General features: G+C 46.8%; 1 protein-coding gene across 1 annotated transcript in view; it reads left to right on the top strand.

Moving 5' to 3' along the window:
* PCOLCE2 (procollagen C-endopeptidase enhancer 2) overlaps positions 1–20,108 on the top strand; it is a 172,165-nt gene that overhangs the window by 43,783 nt on the left and 108,274 nt on the right. The window contains exon 2 of the mRNA XM_073579105.1: positions 12,883–12,991. Within this exon, the coding sequence (XP_073435206.1) occupies positions 12,883–12,991 (109 nt within the window). The remainder of the gene's footprint in view (positions 1–12,882; positions 12,992–20,108) is intronic.

The raw sequence follows: 20,108 nt of genomic DNA, 5'->3' as shown, positions 1-20,108 counted from the left end.
ATTACCACCACATAGTGACTAAATAATACCACATACAAGGAACAGATACTGCCACACAATGACCAGTCCACATATTACCACCACGTACTGACTGAATACTACTATACTGATCATTAATAAAAAAGCACAATACTAATATTACCCTCTGTATATAGTGTATAGTGTACAGGTAATACAGTGATCACCAGTGACATTATACACATGAGCTCTGTATATACTGTAGGGATTCTACTCACTCAAGTGCAGCGGGAGACAATCAGGAGCCAGATTCCTTTAACGTTCATGCGGTTTATTGCATCATAAACCCATAAAGCAGCAAGTAACAAAGGAAATAGCCTTTAGCTTAGGCAAACGAGAACAGCAGGCTCAGACCTGGCGCTTCAGTACACACGGGAGGCTTAGTCCTTCCCACATACAACTCCCTGGTTCAGGAGCAGGCTACATTATAAGGGTGTAGCCACACCCACGAACCCAGCAGCTGACTGGTCACGTGACTGTGACCTCACCACAGGTCCTTGCAAAACAGTAATATAGCAATATCTATTATGCCTTACATTGCGAGGACAAGTCATCTCTGAGACACATATCTCCCATTGATTATACAACCCTAAGCCATGCCACATACCTCCCCCCTCTGCCTAAAGCCATGGGGCTTGGCACTTTCACCTACCAGGCAAGGGATTCTTGAGAGGGCATTGGCATTCCCATGTAGCTTCCTTGCCCTATGCTCTACATGGAAGCTGAAGTCTTGCAGGGCTAAGAACCAGCGGATGACCCTAGCATTCTTATCCTTTGCTTCCCTCATCCATCTGAGTGGGGCATGGTCGGATATTAATCTAAACTTACATCCCAACAAATAGTACTGTAACGTATCCACTGCCCACTTTATGGCCAAACACTCCTTCTCTACGACTGAGTAATTCTTTTCGCATGAAGATAGCATCCTACTCAGGTAGAGGACCGAATGCTCCTCCCCATGTATCTCCTGGGAGAGGACTGCACCTACCCCGACATCTGAGACGTCTGTCTGAAGGATGAACTCTTTTTTAAAGTCTGGGGCCACCAGAACAGGTTGCTTACATAGAGCCCCTTTCATTTCTTGGAAGGCTGACTCCGCTTCTTTGGACTATCTGACCATTACGGATTTTGTCCCCTTAAGCAGATCAATTAGAGGCGCAGCCATCATGGAGAAGTTTGGGATGAACCTCCTGTATTATCCCACGATCAACAGAAAGGATTTAACTTGCTTTTTGGAGAGAGGTCTCAGCCATGTTTGAATTGCCTCCACTTTATAGATTTGGGGTTTGATCTCGGCACGCCCCACTACATATCCGAGGTGCTTGGCTTCTTCTTTACCCAAGGCACACTTCTTCAGGTTTATTGTAAACCCCTCCTCCCTTAGAGCATCAAACACTGCTTGGACCTTTTCCAGGTGAGACTCCCAGTCCAGGGTAAAGATGATGATATCATCCAGGTACGCGGCAGCGTATAGCTTATGAGGTGCAAGGATTCTATCCATAGCCCGCTGGAAGGTTGCTGGAGCTCCCTGCAGGCCAAACGGCATCCAGACATACTGGCAGCAGCTGTCTGGTGTAGAAAATGCCGTCTTCTCCTTGGCTTCCTGTGCCTTGGGGATCTGCCAATATCTCTTTGTCAGATCCAAGATGGTTATGTACCTGGAAGGTCCAAGTCTCCCGACGAGCTCATCAACGCGTGACATGGGATAACCGTCGAACTTGGAGACCTCATTCAGCTTCCGGTAATCATTGCAGAACCTCCATTTGCCATCAGGTTTTGGGACCAGGACAATCGGGCTCGACTAGTCGCTCTTGGATTCCTCAATGACCCCGATCTTCAACATACGCTGCACCTCCTTGGAGATTACTTCTCGACGAGCCTCGGGAATTCGATAAGGCTTCACCTTCACCCGCACATGTGGCTCGGTCAGAACTTCGTGCTCCACAACCTTCGTGCACCCCGGCAACTCTCAAAACAGGTCCCTGTTTTTCTGGAGTAACTCCCGTCTCTGCTATTTCTGGGCCTTTGATAGTGTCTCCGCTATGGTAACCGCTCCAACCTCCCCTTCTAGGTTGCCCAGCAAGCACGGAGTCACCACTGGCTCTCTATCTTGCCACGGCTTGATGAGGTTGACATGGTAAACCTGGTATTGCTTCCATCTTCCGGGTTGGTGGATCTTGTACTTTACATCTCCAAGCTTCTCCACCACCTCATATGGCCCTTGCCACTTGGCCAAGAACATACTCTCCGCCGTCGGAATTAGCACGATAACTCGGTCTCCCGGATTGATCTGCCTCACTCTTGCTGACCGGTTGTAGACCCTGGCCTGAGCCTCTTGTGCCTGGTGGAGATGTTCTTTAACAATGGGCATCACCTTCGCAACCCTCTGCTGCATCAGTGCCACATGCTCGATGACGCTTCTGTGGGGCGTGACTTCAGCTTCTCAGGTTTCCTTGGCTATATCTAGGAGACCTCACGGATGTCGGACGTACAGAAGCTCGAAGGACGAGAACCCCGTGGGGGCTTGGGGAACTTCATGGATAGAAAACAGCAGATACGGTAAGAGACAATCCCAGTCTCTACCATCTTTCTCTATGGCTTTTCTTAGCATGCTGTTCAGTGTCTTGTTAAGCCTCTCAACAAGGCCATCTGACTGCGGATGGTACACTGAAGTCCTCAACTGGGAGATTTGCAGGACTCTGCACAACTCCCTCATCACCTTGCTCATAAAAGGTGTCCCCTGGTCGGTCAGGATCTCCTTTGGCAAACCTGTCCAGGAAAACACATGGACCAGCTCGCGGGCTATACTCTTCGTGGAGGAATTTCTCAGAGGAATTGCTTCAGGATAGCGGGTGGCATAGTCTAGGATGACTAATATATACTGATGGCTCCGGGCTGATTTAACTAAGGGACCGACCAAGTCCATGGCAATTCTCTCAAATAGCACCTCAATAATGGGCAATGGCACAAGGGGGTTCCAAAAATGAAATGTGGGGGCAGTTAACTGACATGTCGGGCAGGACCTGCAATAGTTGGCTATTTCCCAGTGACACCCAGGCCAATAGAACCTCTGTACAACCCGTTCCTGCGGTTTTTCCACCCCCTGGTGTCCCCCCAAGATGTGTGAATGGGCCATGTCCAACACGTCCCGTCTATAGGGGCCTGGTACTATTAATTGCTCTACCACCTCCTCCCTTATTTTCGTGACCCGGTATAACAACTCTCCACTCATCATAAAATAGGGAAACCTTGTGTCCGCTCCCGGCTCTTGTGCAACTCCATTAATGACGGTGACATTGTTGAAGGCTTCTCTCAGAGTGGGGTCCCTATGTTGAGCAGTCCCAAAATTCTCACCGGCTACCCCTAACTCCGGAATGTCAGATACAGGGGACCCTTCCTCCTCATCCCCAACAAGGACACATAAAGGAAACCCGTCTGCCTCTGATGGTGGCGATACCTTATTAGGGTTCATTGGTTCCCTGCTCTTGCTAGCAATCTCAGAACCCTTACCCCACAGATTCCAAAAGAGACAGAAATCCCGGCCTATAATTATCAGATGCAACAAGTCCCGAACGACGCCAACTTCATGGGACTCGGTACCATGTGCCATTTCAATGTTCACCCTGGCCATAGGGTAGTCTTTTGCATCGCCATGTAAGCACTGAACGCCGACCTTTTTACCCGGGAGTAGGTTGAGAGGAAAAGTGGCCCATACAAGAGTCACCAAGCTCCCAGAGTCTAGCAGCACCATTACTGCTCGACCGTTCACTTTCATGGGACACGCTTGTGGCCCATCGTTAAGTGGAGAATTCACACTGCAAATTGGATATGCATAGTATGAACTACAGCATCCCATGCTGCAGTCCATCTGCTCAGTGGTCTGGGGACAACGGGCAGCTATATGTCCTTGCCTGTGGCACTTCCAGCAAATAATATCACCCGTGGGGACTTGGGCACCGCCTCCCCCGCCCCTTTTGACCTTGGATGCCCCACCCCTTTTTGGGACTCCGCCCCCTGCTGGAACCCCCAATACAGAACGGGTTGCTTCCCCAAGGAGCCTTCCATCCCCTGGTATCTCTCGACCAGTCCGACCAGTTCATCGGCATTCTGGGGAGCCCCCTGGGCAACCCAAGTCTGTAGGGGTCTCGGCAGGGAATGCACAAACCGATCCATTACCACTTGCACTACCATCTGTGCAGGGGAAGATGACTCTGGCTGCAGCCATTTCTGGACCAGGTGCAACAGGTCTCACATTTGGGAGCGCGGCAGTTTGTCATAGGCCCAGCGGTGAACTCGCTGTGCCCTGATAGTCATTGTCACCCCCAAACGTGCGAGAATTTCCGCTTTTAGTTTGGGATACTCTTTGGAGTCTTGTACAGTCAAGTCATAGTATGCCTTCTGGGGCTCCCCTGTCAGGTATGGGGCCAGTACCTCTGCCCACTGCTCTGGCTGAAGTTTTTCCCTCTCAGCCACCCTCTCAAACACCGTCAGGAAGGCCTCAGCATCATTCTCAGGGGTCATTTTTTGTAGTGCGCATCTTACCGCCTTCCCTACATTGGTGGCAACAGCCAGACCTGGGGTTGGGGCGCTCGTCCTGCCCTCCTGGATGGCGGTTGCCAGAAGCTGCATCTGCTGCCGTTGCTCCTGCAGACTCTGCTGGAACTGCTGCCGTTGCTCCTGCTGGCTCTTTTGGATCTGCTGTAACAACAGCCTGTTGGTCTCCTGTTGCTGTGCCTGGGCCTGGACCAGGCGTTTCAGCAGGTCCTCCATTATTTCAGGTAGTGCTTGCTGACTTGCTGAAAACTTTACCCAGGACATTCAGCAACTGTCTCAAGTCTCTGCTTGGATTGCTGCCCGCACATCTAACACCAATTGTTGGGATTCTGCTTACTCAGGTGCAGCGGGAGACAATCAGGAGCCAGGTTCCTTTAACGTTCATGCGGTTTATTGCGTCATAAACCAATCAAGCAGCAAGTAACAAAGAAAATAGCCTTTAGCTTAGGCAAACGAGAACAGAAACGTCCGTTAAGTCAGGCTCAGACCTAGCGCTTCAGCACACACGGTGTCAGGATTCGTACCGGGGTCTAGTCTGTGTTCCACAGCAAGTCTCGCTGCCTTACTGGCTGCGCCACACAACCAGTCTTAATATACAGTTTCTGATCAACTAGTTCTTTTTCGTTCATCGTTCTTCCTCCGTTCTGGTGATTGGCTGCTTCACTGTTTCCTGTGCTTATGTCCCGCCTTTTTCCTATTTAGCACTCCACAAGGCTCTCACTCCTTGCCGGTGATTCTTCTGTGGTACGGATTCCTGTCTTCCCTACAGCGCTGTCCGGTACAACCTCTGACAGCCTCCCGGTCTCTCTTTCGTTGAGTACCTCTGGGACTCCAGCTTTCCGCTTTTGTCTTTGCTGAAAGCTTAGTATTTTTTGTGTTAGTTTGGGGTTTCGTGGTTTTACCCTTCAGGTTCATTCACTCTTTAGTTTCACTCTAGTAGTCCTCCTTGCTGCTGCTTGTCTCCCTTAGGTTGTCCTGCACTCATTCCACCCTCGGTTAACCCTCACTGTAGCTCCCTGCACTTACGCCGAGGTAGGGACTGCCGCCCAGTTGTCGCCCACCGGCTAGGGTGGGACCGGCAAGTAGGTAGGGTCAGTGGGGGGTGGAGCTCAGTGGCACCTTCTTCCCCCGCCGTGTGGTGGAATCATAACAGAATCACCGGCCTTCCCCATGGACGCTATGACCTCTTTAGTCAATCAAATGCAGGGTCTTACTCAGCTGGTGCAAGATCTTGCTGCGCAGGTCCAGCGTCAGGAGCAAATTCAAGCAGCTGCCGTTGCAGGGACAACTAATTCTGAGCCTAGAGTTAACTTACCCGAGACATTTTTCGGAGATAGAAGCCAATTTGCTTCTTTTAGAGAAAATTGTAAATTATATTTTCAATTACGACCTATTTCTTCTGGCCCCCCAGCTCAAAGAGTCCGTATCATAATCTCTCGCTTATGGGAGGGACCCCAAGAGTGGGCCTTCTCTCTGCCGCCAGATTCAAATCTCCGTGATTCAGTAGACAACTTCTTTCAAGCCTTAGGGAATATTTATGATGAGCCTGACCAAGTCGCTCTGGCCGAGGCAAACCTTACCTCCCTGACCCAGGGTGATCAGGAGGTAGAGGTTTATTGCACCCAGTTTCGTAGATGGAGCTTAGCTACCCGTTGGAATGATCCCGCCCTTCGGAATCAATTTCAGCGGGGCCTTTCACCAGCCCTAAAGGATGAATTGGTACACTACACTCTGCCCCAGTCTCTGGAGGAGCTGATGGCTTTAATGGTCAGAATAGATCGCAGGTTAAGGGCGAGGAGATCGGAGCAGGCAGCAGCGCAAGTTTCCGTTTTCTCTAGGGTCACTCCGGCTGTTCCGAATCTGCCAGCTGCCGAACCTATGGAATTGGGAGCCATGCAAGCTATCCAAGTCCTTGCCGTCCACGCCACGCACTTGGAACCTGTTTTTACTGCGGAGATCCTCGGCACTGGATAAAGGATTGCCCGCGGCGCCCTGGCACTCCACAGGAATCTTCTCGGAATACACCACCTAGGCCTGTGGGTGGACAGGTAATTCCTTTAAGTTCTAAGAGACTCTTAGTGCCAATTTCTATTGCTTTCACCTCCTCTAAGGGAGAAGGAGTTGCCATGATTGATTCAGGGGCTACTGCTAATTTTATGTGTTATGAGTTTGCTGTCTCATTGGGTATTTCTTTAATTCCACTTGCTCACCCCACTAAATTAGTTGGTATTGATAGCACCCCACTAGCAAATGGGGAGATTAGTCTCTGTACTCCATTGCTATCATTTCAGGTTGGTGTACTGCATGTGGAACAGCTGTCATTTTTGGTTATGCATGACCTCCCAACTAGTGTCATACTGGGGCTTCCATGGCTCCAGCTCCATAACCCCAACATTAATTGGGTTTCTGGTGAATTGGAGAAGTGGGGTGCAGATTGTTCACAGAAATGCTTGTTAACACACGTTTGTGGTATCGTCTCCGTACAAGCTTCTCTTCAGAATCTTTTGGGCCAATTCGCAGATGTCTTTTCTATGAAGGAGTCTGAGCGGTTGCCACCTCATCGCTCCTATGACTGTACAGTCAATTTGGTTCCCAATTGTAAATTCCCTAAGGGACGCCTATATAATTTATCACCTCCTGAAAGAGAAGCTTTACGTGAATATGTACAAGAGGCTCTAAGAAAGGGGCATATCCGTCCGTCCACCTCACCCCTGGCCACAGGTTTCTTTTTTGTCAGTAAAAAGGATGGAGGACTTAGGCCGTGTGTATACTACCGAGGTCTTAATGAAATAACTGTCCGTAACCAATATCCACTACCGTTGATTCCGGACCTGTTTAACCAGGTTCAGGGGGCTCGATGGTTCTCGAAGTTGGACCTGAGAGGGGCGTATAATCTCATTCGTGTAAAGGCTGGCGACGAGTGGAAGACCGCCTTCAATACCCCCGAGGGCCACTTCGAGTGTCTAGTTATGCCCTTTGGGCTGTGCAATGCTCCGGCGATTTTTCAAAATTTCACCAATGATATTTTCCAACATGCTATTGGCCGCTATGTAATTGTCTATCTGGATGATATTTTAGTGTTCTCTCCTGACTGGGACTCGCATTTAAATCATGTAAGGGATGTTCTCCAGGTACTCCGCAATAACCAACTTTTCGCCAAGCAAGAAAAGTGTATTTTCGGGGTCCAAAGTCTATCTTTCTTGGGTCATATTTTGACACCCCAGGCCATCACAATGGAGCCGGAGAAGGTAAAAGCGGTTCTTAATTGGGCTCGTCCTGAATCTTTGAAAGCTCTTCAAAGATTTCTGGGGTTTGCCAATTTTTACCGCAAGTTTATAAAAAACTTCTCCATTGTGGTGAAACCTCTCACAGATCTTACTGTGAAAGGTTCCGACTTGGTAAACTGGAGTAAAGATGCAGTGGACGCCTTCACGTTTCTTAAAGAGAGCTTTGCCACTGCTCCTGTTCTTACCCAGCCCGATCAGGAGAGACCCTTTGTTGTTGAGGTTGACGCCTCGGAGGCAGGGGTGGGGGCAGTACTTTCACAGGGGACTTCGTCTTTGACTCATTTGAAACCCTGTGCGTTCTTCTCAAAGAAGTTTTCCCCAGCTGAAAAAAATTATGATATTGGGAATAGGGAACTGCTCGCTATAAAATTGGCCTTTGAGGAATGGCGACATTTCCTGGAGGGGGCCAAACATCCTGTTACTGTCCTCACCGACCATAAAAATCTTGAATATCTCAAAACGGCCAAACGGCTTAATCCAAGACAGGCAAGGTGGGCGTTGTTCTTTTCACGTTTTAATTTTGTGATTTCTTTCAGACCCGGCTGCAAAAACGCCAGAGCAGACGCGCTATCTAGAAGCTTCTTGCCTGAACAACCGTCAAACATCCCACCTGTTCCCATCTTACCTGATACAGTATTTTTGGCTGCTAATTCCTCTGATTTATTTGCTGAAGTTAAGCAATTTCAACATTTGTCTCCGTCCGGCTCTCCTGATAATAAATGGTTCGTTCCCTGTCATTTGCGTTTGAGACTGCTGAATGAACACCACAACTCTCCTCTTTCAGGTCACCCTGGTATCTCTGGTACTATGGAGTCAGTCTCCAGAAATTTTTGGTGGCCGACTTTACGCCGGGATGCCACTGCCTATGTCAAGGCGTGTGACATTTGTGCCCGGTCTAAGGTTAACCGCTCACGGCCTTTGGGTGAACTATGTCCTCTACCTGTTCCCTCCAAGCCATGGACCCATCTTTCCATGGACTTTGTTACTGATTTACCTTCCTCCCTGGGAATGACTACCTTGTGGGTTGTGGTGGATCGCTTTAGTAAGATGGCGCACTTTATTCCTTTACCCAAATTGCCATCCGCCAAGCAATTGGTCCCCTTGTTTCTAAATCATGTGGTGCGGCTGCATGGAATTCCTTCTAATATTGTGTCAGATAGAGGTACCCAATTTGTCTCCAAATTCTGGAGAGCTTTCTGTAGTAAAATTGGTGTTTCCCTTGCTTTCTCATCGGCCTTTCACCCGGAGACCAATGGGCAGACAGAACGGGCCAATCAAGCCCTTGAACAATTCTTACGTTGCTATGTGGCTGATAAGCAAGAGACCTGGGCATCTTTTATTGCCCTGGCAGAGTTTGCCATAAATAATAGGGTGAACTCTTCCACAGGGATATCTCCCTTCTTCTGCAACATGGGATTTCACCCTAAATCCAGCTCTTTCTCTGAGGACCCCTCGGACAATCCTGAGGTAGAGATTGTTTCCTCTGATCTGCGGTCAGTTTGGGAGCAAGTCCAAAGCAACATCAAAAAGGCTCATGAGTCACAATGCCACTTTGCTAATATGAAAAGGAGGAGAAGTCCTTCCTTTGAAGTTGGGCAGAAAGTGTGGCTTTCTACTAAAAATCTGAAACTAAGAGTCCCCTCTGGTAAACTGGCTCCCCGGTACATTGGTCCTTTTAAAATATCTCAGATAATCAACTCTGTTTCTGTCAAATTGGATCTCCCCAGGCGATGAGAGTGCATAAGGTATTCCATGTCTCTCTCCTAAAACCTTATGTACCTCCAGTTTGTCCGGCTGACACACCTTCTGCTCCTGTTGTTGTACTTGGTCACCCCGAGTTTGAGGTAAAAATGATCTTGGATTCCAGGAAAGTTCGTGGGGTCCTGCAGTACCTGGTGGACTGGAAGGGGTATGGCCCTGAGGAGAGGTCGTGGGTGTCTCATTCTGAGGTTCATGCTCCCAGGTTATGTAAGAGGTTCCATATCAATTTTCCTGAGAAGCCTTCCCTGTGTGAGGGTCCAGGGGCCCCTCATAAAGGAGGGGGTAATGTCAGGATTCGTACCGGGGTCTAGTCTGTGTTCCACAGCAAGTCTCGCTGCCTTACTGGCTGCGCCACACAACCAGTCTTAATATACAGTTTCTGATCAACTAGTTCTTTTTCGTTCATCGTTCTTCCTCCGTTCTGGTGATTGGCTGCTTCACTGTTTCCTGTGCTTATGTCCCGCCTTTTTCCTATTTAGCACTCCACAGGGCTCTCACTCCTTGCCGGTGATTCTTCTGTGGTACGGATTCCTGTCTTCCCTACAGCGCTGTCCGGTACAACCTCTGACAGCCTCCCGGTCTCTCTTTCGTTGAGTACCTCTTGGACTCCAGCTTTCCGCTTTTGTCTTTGCTGAAAGCTTAGTATTTTTTGTGTTAGTTTGGGGTTTCGTGGTTTTACCCTTCAGGTTCATTCACTCTTTAGTTTCACTCTAGTAGTCCTCCTTGCTGCTGCTTGTCTCCCTTAGGTTGTCCTGCACTCATTCCACCCTCGGTTAACCCTCACTGTAGCTCCCTGCACTTACGCCGAGGTAGGGACCGCCGCTCAGTTGTCGCCCACCGGCTAGGGTGGGACCGGCAAGTAGGTAGGGTCAGTGGTGGGTGGAGCTCAGTGGCACCTTCTTCCCCCGCCGTGTGGTGGAATCATAACACACGGGAGGCTTAGTCCTCCCCACATACAACTCCCTGGTTCAGGAGCAGGCTACATTATAAGGGTGTAGCCACACCCACAAACCCAACAGCTGACTGGTCACGTGACTATGACCTCACCACAGGTCCTTGCAAAACAATAATATAGCAATATCTATTATGCCTTACATTACAGAGACAAGCCATCTCTGAGACACATATCTCCCATCGATTATACAACCCTTAGCCATGCCACAATACTATATAGTGAACAGGTAACACAGTGATCACAGGAGCTCTGTATATAGTGTCAGTGTACAGGTAATACAGTGTTCACAAGTGACATTATAAGCCCTGTATATAGTGTAAGCATACAGGTAACATACTGACTCTCCAGTGACATCTCTAGTTGAAGTCCTTCATCTTTGCTTTTCTTTTTCATCCAGCGCAGACTACCATCACTTCTTCCAGCCAGGAATTGTCTCTACAGAAAATAGCACAATCATCTAGAGCACCGCTTCCAGAGCTCATTCCCTAGCTTTTGCACTACAGAAGATGAAGAAAAAAGCAACATAGAAATGCCCTACAAAGCAGCAGGATGCCCATCACTGAAAACAGTATCCTGGAAAATAAAATACATCACAGCAGTAATAATATCCATAATTTGCCCCTACAGTAATAATGTCCCACATCGTGGCCCCTTTCTTTAATAATATGTCTCATTGCTGGCCCCCATTCTCTCATTCCTGGCCCCCATTGTGTCTCATTTCTGGGCCCTATTGTGCCCCATATGATCTCCCATTCTGCCCTCATCTCCATTTGATATCCCATCCTGGCCTCAGGCTCCATATGATATCCCATTCTGGCACCATATGTCTTCATCCTGCCATAGGCCCCATATGATCTTCCATCCTGGCCTCATATGTCTCGATCCTGGCCCCATATGTCTCCATCCTGCCCCCTGGCCTCATATGTTCTCCCATCCTGCCCCCAGGCCCCATATGATGTCCCATCTGCTCCATATGTCTCCATCCTGCCCCCAGGGCCCATATGATCTCCCATCCTAGCCACATACAAAAAATTAAAATAAAAAAGTTTCTCCTCACATGGCCGCAGCCCAGCTGTGTCCTCTTCCTCATCCACTTGAGGTGCAGAGGCTCCGGAGCATAGCAGTGACGTCATATGCAGGCGAAGTACTCGCCAATGTCGTCTGCCAGCCTCTGATGGCTGGTGGCTGTTAACTGTTGCCATCATGGCCGGCTGCAGGCTTTCGTGTGCCCTGGTCGAAAGAGTCTCAGTGGGCCCCTTTAACACACTATGATTCATGATTCACAAATAAGAAATTTAGGTATAGTACAGTGCCAAAGATTTTACTTACTTCTTACATTACAAATGATACCTATTGTAAATTCTATAATAGCTCAGAAACCAGCGAATCCTCACAGCACACAGTGCATGCGCTGGGGGATTCAAAAGACTGCAGTCACACAGAGTGACACACAGAGTGACTGCAGACTTTTCATTTAGACCAGACACAGACCCCATAGTGTGCCAGTGTCCTTGACGGCAAGTGGGCCCCCCTGTTCGTCCAGGGCCCCAGCACTTGAGCCTGGTGGTGACATCGGCCCTAGTTCTCGTGCAGGAAACCAGTGGCTTCCTATATGGCAATAAATTTTAACTGAACAAGCATCTGAAGATGCACATTTAGTTACTGAGCGAACTGTCTAATAATGCCCCTGTGGCCCTGTGAAGAAGGGGCCCAGACCGCACCCACATCCTCACCGAACCCCATATGCCAGTAAGGGCAATATTGCCTTGATGTTGGCCTTGCCTAGATATATAATTATTTTCAGTGCTTGAAAAGTACATAATCTATATTTTTCTAAATATTGCACTCTCCATTTACTTGTATGAGAATATGTTAAACTTTCTATAAGACAAAAAAATTCTATCTAAACATGTAATTTTAACACATGCAGATAGTGCTTATTTGTTTCATTTGTTGTCTATGTATGATGTCTACCCCTAAACATATCAGTCAGGATATCCAGATGATGTCATGTGTGTGATGTTTTCTGCAAGTTGAAAGCTCCTCAGGAAGCACAATGAGTGCATTGTCCCTTCCTCATAACCGAGTTATGTTGGGAAGTCTTCCATATTAAACAATCCCTGTGCCACTTTTCAGTCACATAGATATGTGTCAGAGCCGCTTCAGACACATTCACAGAGGATTTTAAAAAAATTAATGCCGGGTCCAACCTCTTTTTACTGAGAGACTCTATGGCTTGGGTGTTTTTCTGAGCATCATTGTATGTTTTTATAGTAGATGTACTAACTTTTGTTTTGTCTTGCACAGGTACACATTTACTTGTGGAGGAAATTTAACTGGAGAAGCAGGAGTACTGGGGAGTGAAGGGTTTCCTGGAGTCTACCCACCCAACAGCAAGTGTACATGGAAGATTACAGTAGGTTAATGTTTCTTCTCACATTCATTTATTTGAGTATTATAATTTATTTTTTGAGTTTGGGAGGGATTTTGTGTGGGATCTGAAGCTGTAATGACCTTTCCTGTAGAAAAAGGGTCTTTAAATAGAAACTTGTAAAAGAACCACAAAGATAATTTGCGTCTTCAGTTCTAGGAATGTCGGAGTTACGGTATCTATACACATTTGATTGACGTTGCTAAAAATGGACAATTTGTATCCAATTTACTTGACTTTTCTACAAGATTTCGACTATAGCTCATTTAGCCCAGGGGATAATGAAATTCTGTAGTCCGCTCCTAGAGGAGCACTACTATCTGGTTGCTGCCGTCAAGTGATGTCCACCTCCAAATTTTGATGTCAGTGGTCTGGAGGTGACTTAATTTTTATTTTTATTACATCCCCCTGGTTCAAATGAGCCTTGGATAAAGTCGAATAGAAAACTAGAAAACAACTGTGTTAGCAAGTGCAGATATTTCTTCATTGCTTGGCAAGGAGTTGGATAAGTTTGCATTTTGCATCCGATAGTCAGCCAACTCGACTCTAATGTGTATGAATGGGCCAAAATGGTCCCTGGCCCGAAGCAAAGTAGAATTCTTTGTATATAAATGACACACCGCATATATAATTTAGTAAATGTAAACTATATTTGATTTTTACTACTTTTCCTTTACTTGTTCAGTGTGCTTCCTATAATCCTTCACCATGCTGGTTAGTTGCTGTTTACAGATATTACTATTGCTCAGTAATGGGTCAAGTAACTCGGGAACATGTTTATTGTCTTATTATTAAAAGTATAGCCATTGTTAGATGTGATTATTGATATGTAAATGAGCCAATCAGACCCGCAGCCCATTTCCAAGAGAACATAATTAGTCGCAGAAAGCCTAAACAGACATACTGTATATAGGAGGAATGACAGATTGGACGATAAAAGCTTATTGACAGTGTTGAGGTGAAATGGTGGATGAGGAAAAAGCCAATATGCTAAATGACTTTTTTTCAACAGTATTTACACAAGAAAATCCCATGACGGATAACATGATCAGGGATAAAATTCTCCATTAAATGTCACCTGCTTAACCCAGGAGGTACGGCGGCGTCTAAAAATCACTAAAATTGACAAATCCCCGGGCCCGGATGGGATACACCCCCGAGTACTGCAGGAATTAAGCACAGTCATAGATAGACCATTATTTTTAATCTTTAAAGATTCCATAATAACAGGGTCTGTACCACAGGACTGGCGTATAGCAAATGTGGTGCCAATATTCAAAAAGGGGACAAAAACTGAACTTGGAAATTATAGGCCAGTAAGTTTAACCTCAACTGTGGGTAAAATCCTGGAGAGTTTTCTAAGAGATACTATACTGGAGTATCTGGAGACGAATAACCTCATGAGCCAATATCAACATGGGTTTACAAGAGACCGTTCCTGTCAGACTAATCTGATAAGCTTTTATGAAGAGGTAAGTTCAGGACTGGACCAAGGGAATGCAGTGGACATGGTGTACATGGACTTTTCAAAAGCTTTTGATACGGTGCCACACAAAAGGTTGATACATAAAATGAGAACAATGGTGATAGGGGAAAACATGTGTAGGTGGGTTAAGAGCTGGCTCAGGGATAGGAAACAAAGGGTGGTTATTAATGGAGCACACTCGGACTGGGTCACGGTTAGCAGTGGGGTACCACAGGGGTCAGTTTTGGGCCCGCTTCTTTTTAACATATTTATTAATGACCTTGTAGAAGGCATAGAGAGTAGAATTTCAATATTTGCAGATGACACTAAACTCTGCAGGGTAATCAATACAGAGGAGGACAATTTTATATTACAGGAGGATTTATGTAAACTAGAAGCTTGGGCTGATAAATGGCAAATGAGCTTTAATGGGGATAAATGTAAGGTCATGCACTTGGGTAGAACAAACAAGATGTATAATTATGTGCTTAATTGTAAAACACTGGGCAAAACTGTCACTGAAAAAGACCTGGGTTTATGGGTGGACGACAAACTCACATTTAGTGGCCAGTGTCAGGCAGCTGCTGCAAGGGCAAATAAAATAATGGGATGCATTAAAAGAGGCATAGATGCTCATGAGGAGAACATAATTTTACCTCTATATAAGTCACTAGTGCGACCACACTTAGAATACTGTGTACAGTTCTGGTCTTCGGTGTATAAGAAAGACATAGCTGAACTGGAGCGGGTGCAGAGAAGAGCGACCAAGGTTATTAGGGAACTAGGGGGTCTGCAATACCAAGACAGGTTATTACACTTGGGGTTATTTAGTTTGGAAAATCGAAGGCTTAGGGGTGATCTTATTACAATGTATAAATATATGCGGGGACAGTACAAAGACCTTTCTAATGATCTTTTTACTCTTAGACCTGTGACGGGGACAAGGGGGCATCCTCTAAGTCTGGAGGAAAGAAGGTTTAAGCATACTCACAGACGCGGATTCTTTACAGTAGGAGCAGTGAGACTATGGGACTCTCAGCCATATGATGTTGTAATGAGTGATTCCCTAATAAAATTTAAGAAGGGACTGGATGCCTTTCTTGAAAAGTATAATATTACAGGGTATATACACTAGTTTCCTTAATATTGCGTTGATCCAGGGAGCTAGTCAGATTGCCGTATGTGGAGTCGGGAAGGAATTTTTTTCCACAATGTGAAGCTTACTGTTTGCCACATGGGTTTTTTTTTGCCTTCCTCTGGATCAACATGTTAGGATAGGATATGGGTTAAACTAGATGGACTTAAAGTCTTCCTTCAACCTTAATAACTATGTTACTATGTTACTATGAGGTAGCAACTGGAGGTTTATTTTTTTGCTAAATTACTAAATACTAAAAATTTATTAACAAAATTTTTAAAAAATTAAGATATGTTACAAAGTGCACAAATAGAAATGACTACTGCTATGGTTACTGCAAGCTCATTCCCCCTGGTTTGGAGGCCTATTAGTCACAGGAGGGTCACTGATGGCTCAGCTGGCTATTGCACATAACCGTGTAATGACTACATATTCTACAGATAAGAAAATGTCTGTTTTTTCAATCATGAACCAGTTCCTAACATGAAATCCATGAGTCATATCTGTAGGAGAGCAGAGTATGTCTCCCTCTGTCTTACCATCTGGCATCATTGGGAAAGTAAATGACTTTGTGGATAGGGAATAAAAGAAAACAACTGCAATATATTGAATCGTGAGTTGTAATGTAGCAGAATCGGGTAAAAAAATTAATGTAATTCCCTGTGCCACTGAGTGCGTGGGGGGAAGAGGTAGTAATATATGATACCTACATTTTCTTGAATACATAGTTTGAAATATTAGACAGATAAGATCACCAATCTATTCAGCTATGGCTACACGCTGACAAATGTCGCGCGACAGCACTACTAAGGTAAAACATGCAACAACCAAAAACATCTGTGCAACTTGTCTGCCACTTGCTTGTTCACAACTAATTTAGAGCTGAAATTTTGCTGTAAAAAATGGCCAAATTGCAGACAAGTCACACAGGTCACAGTCGCATGTCACTTGGACTAGGGTCTTTGGCAAGTTGGTCACATGCAACTTGTAACAGAAAATCCAACACATTTTGAACCCTGCAACTCTGTGTTGTTGATGTATTTATTATGTTTTTGCTTATATAGCACCATCATATTCCACAGCGCTCTACAGACATTATCATCTCTGTCCCCATTGGGGCTCACAATCTAAATCACCTATTAGTATGCTTTTGGAATATCTACCAGTTGGTGGTCGTTTAATAGGCTGTTAACACAGTCAGACCTGTGCTTATCGATGCACTGAGCGATCTGTAATAGATCATTCAGTGCACATGGGCTGCTATTGTTCTCGTCAGCACAGTTCATCTGTATATAGGAGGATACGCTGCCGGAACCATGATCTTTTGTGCAGCTGACGGGTGTTTTGCTCAATCATCGGGTGATCGTCAGCCTGTTTATACTGCAAGATTATCGTGAAATGAGCTCTCCTAAGAAATCCTGTTTGTGATCTTGCACTGCAAATTGACCTTTAGGTGAAAGGCCAGCATAGGACAGAAACAGCTAACCCTGATCTACAGACCTGGGATTCATAGCCCATATAAAAATGTTCAAATGCTGGTCATACACATCTGCTAGCTGTCGGCTACTTCTCCATACTCCCCCATAAACAGGAACCCTGGGCTTAGTGTTCCTATGTTATCTATGAGGGATCTGGCAGCAGCTTAACTCAAGAAAGAATAAAAGGATCATTCATTGAAATTAATAAGGTCTGATCACTCTTTTTCCCAACATCATCTGTCAGGGAATTGATGTGAGGCTCCACATTAGGTGATCAGATTTTATCTAATGTGTGTTAAAGGCTTAAAAAAAATGACTTATATCCCTATGAGTTTCACTACTCTTATCATACAGCCGTCCATGTGTAAGGGAGAGTTTTGATGGATGCAGTGAAGAGCTGGAGGCAGAGAAGGAGTTAACAGGAGTTACTGAACAAGTAATTAAACAAGGAATACTCCACGCAGGGAGATAAGACTAGCAACGGCAACAACCGGATTTGCACACAAGCACAATGCTCGAGAGAAAGATATACAAAAACCAAGGTAACTTATCGCTTGCAGTTCTTGCAGAGGAAAGGCTGGAAAATCTCCTGATGGCGCCGCAAATCGTGGACAAAGTCCCTGGCTCTGTTACTGAGGTACGAGAAGCACTGTCTCCCGATGTGCCTGGTCCTGCTTGGCTTGAGCGCGCTGGAACGAAGAAACAGTCCTTTGTGTAGATTCCTCAGGGATGGCGCCGAACAAGAACCGTGGGCATGTTCACAGATCGCGGCAGCGGGCAGTCCTCTGGAGTAGTCTCTAGTAACAGAGCAAATCAGATTATCTGCAACTGCAAGCCGGGAAGCGCTGTCCAAAAAGGCAGTGTCAGGAGTTAGCTCAGTCGTGACACAGTCAATTTTAGAGCAAGTACGCTGGAACATGAATGGTGTGGAGTTGGCAGTCGGAGTAGCGGAGAGGGAGTCAACCCTCTCCTGTCGCTTTCCCGCCAAGTCTGACCCGTTCCCTCGCTCAGTCCTATTTATATTCCCCGCGCCCCCTGCTGTCCAGCGTGAAGGTCCTTCCCTCCCAGAAGAACCCTCCCCCCGGCAACAGTGGTGACAGTCCTGATAGTTCTGGTCTCAAAGGGCATTGGAAACCGCTGACTCTGTCTCGGCTCATCTTCTTACATTCCCCCTCTCTTTTCACTCGCCACTCCACGGGCGAGGCATCCTGAGCGTCATTAGAGAGCTGTTTGGCTGTTTTATCTGTTTTCCGCCAAATAAACTGATCCTGATTGTAAGGATTGGGGGGTTGTCCAGCCGTTGTGCGTTCAGAGTGACGTAGATTGGAAGGAATAGTGGAGTCTTCAAGTGAAGGCAAAGTTGGATCTGCACCTGCCGTGACGTTTTCTTCCGGAGTCCCAGGGCCCTGACCAACAGACGTATTTTCAGATGGCTGCTCGGGACTTTCTTCCTCTTCATTTTCCACGGCCATGGGAGGCACCTCTTCGAGAATCTCAGGGGTTTCCTCCCATTGCATGGGACTCTCAGAGAGGCATGGCCGGAGCATACTCCTGTGGACCACTCTAGTGGGAGCATTCTTTTCTCCTTCTGGATAGATCTCGTATACTGGCCCTTACGTGCCCAACCGACGCTTCACTCTGTATGGCTTACTCTCCCACCGATTTTCCAGCTTGTCACATGGACGTTTCTCCCGCACCAATACTCGATCACAGACCTGAAGATCTGTCCCTCGCAGAGGAATCCTCTCAAGGTGCTCCAGCTCCCCTAGCTGTGTATGCACCAGACAATGTAAGGTCTGTAGATGGTGGCGATGTTCTCAGACCCAGGTAGACACCCCCCAGCCGTGGGTAGTCCTCTCCTGGATCCAGCTCCAATTCCGTGATTTCTTTCTCTGTTTGACCGAACAGCATGGAGTAAGGTGTGTAACCAGTGGTTTGATGGACTTGATTGTTGTAGATCCACACGAGTTCAGTTTCTATCGTCTTCCAAGGTCCTTAGCATCTGAATTAGAGTACAATTAAATCACTCACAGGCCCCGTTTCCCTGAGGATGGTATGGTGTGGTGTGTGATCTGTCGAACTGATAGATCCTCTGTAACTCATTCATTACTCTTCCCAAGAAACAAGCTCCATGATCCGAGTGGATCCACTGCGGGCATCCATATACTTGAATGAAATGCTTACAAATGGCGTATGCCGCAGACTCAGCCGTCTGATCCCGGGTTGGCGTCACCACCGCAAACTTCGTGAAATGGTCTACCATCACTAGACAAATGGTCATATCCTTGGTGAGTCAGCCCGATGGTCAAATAGTCAATGGTCAACAGTTCCAGGGGGGCTGAGCTTACTATCGTCTGAGTAGGAGCTCTTTGTTCCAGGGCCTTTGCCAACTCACAGACCCAACAAAGTCTACAAGCCTCTTTGACTGCTGCTCTTAGCCATGGGTGGTAAACAAACTGCTGTAACCCCTGGAAAGTTTTTTCAAGACCGAAGTGAGCCCCTTTTTTCATGGGCTTCAGTGGTCACGGTAGACAGCACCATCTCTGGAATCACCACCTGCCAGGATGCCCCAAGCTCCTTCTGTAGTTGAACCTTCTGATTAAACAGTCCGTTTCTCATCTGGAAGCGATCCCACTGCCAGAGTATCTTCAATGCTTCTGGAGTCAGAGCACTCCGCTGTTCCTGACAATGCAGCTTCAGTGTTACCCATTGTCTGAACAGAGCAAGTTCATGATCTTCCTGCTGCAACCGGACCCACTCATCCCGAGATCTTCCCAACACTCCTTCATGATGGGGGATCTGTGATTGGTCCAGCATGGCCGCCACCACCCCAGCGGTCTTTCGGAACCGCGAAACCTCCTCTTCCTCATCTTTACTCTTTCCTGATGGTGCATGACTTGCTCTGGATAGGGTGTCAGTGTTCTCTGCCCCCCTTTTATAAGCCATTCTGTATCAGAACTTCACCATCCGGGCCACACAGCATTGTTCCAGGACCCCTAACTTGGTATTCTTCAGATGCGC

Source organism: Dendrobates tinctorius, unplaced genomic scaffold (assembly GCF_039654945.1).
Source record: "Dendrobates tinctorius isolate UK_male_01 unplaced genomic scaffold, ASM3965494v1 ptg000060l, whole genome shotgun sequence".
In the NCBI taxonomy this organism is placed as follows: domain Eukaryota; kingdom Metazoa; phylum Chordata; class Amphibia; order Anura; family Dendrobatidae; genus Dendrobates; species Dendrobates tinctorius.
The sequence above is the reverse complement of the archived record's forward strand: the minus strand, read 5'-3'. Positions and strand labels throughout refer to the sequence as shown.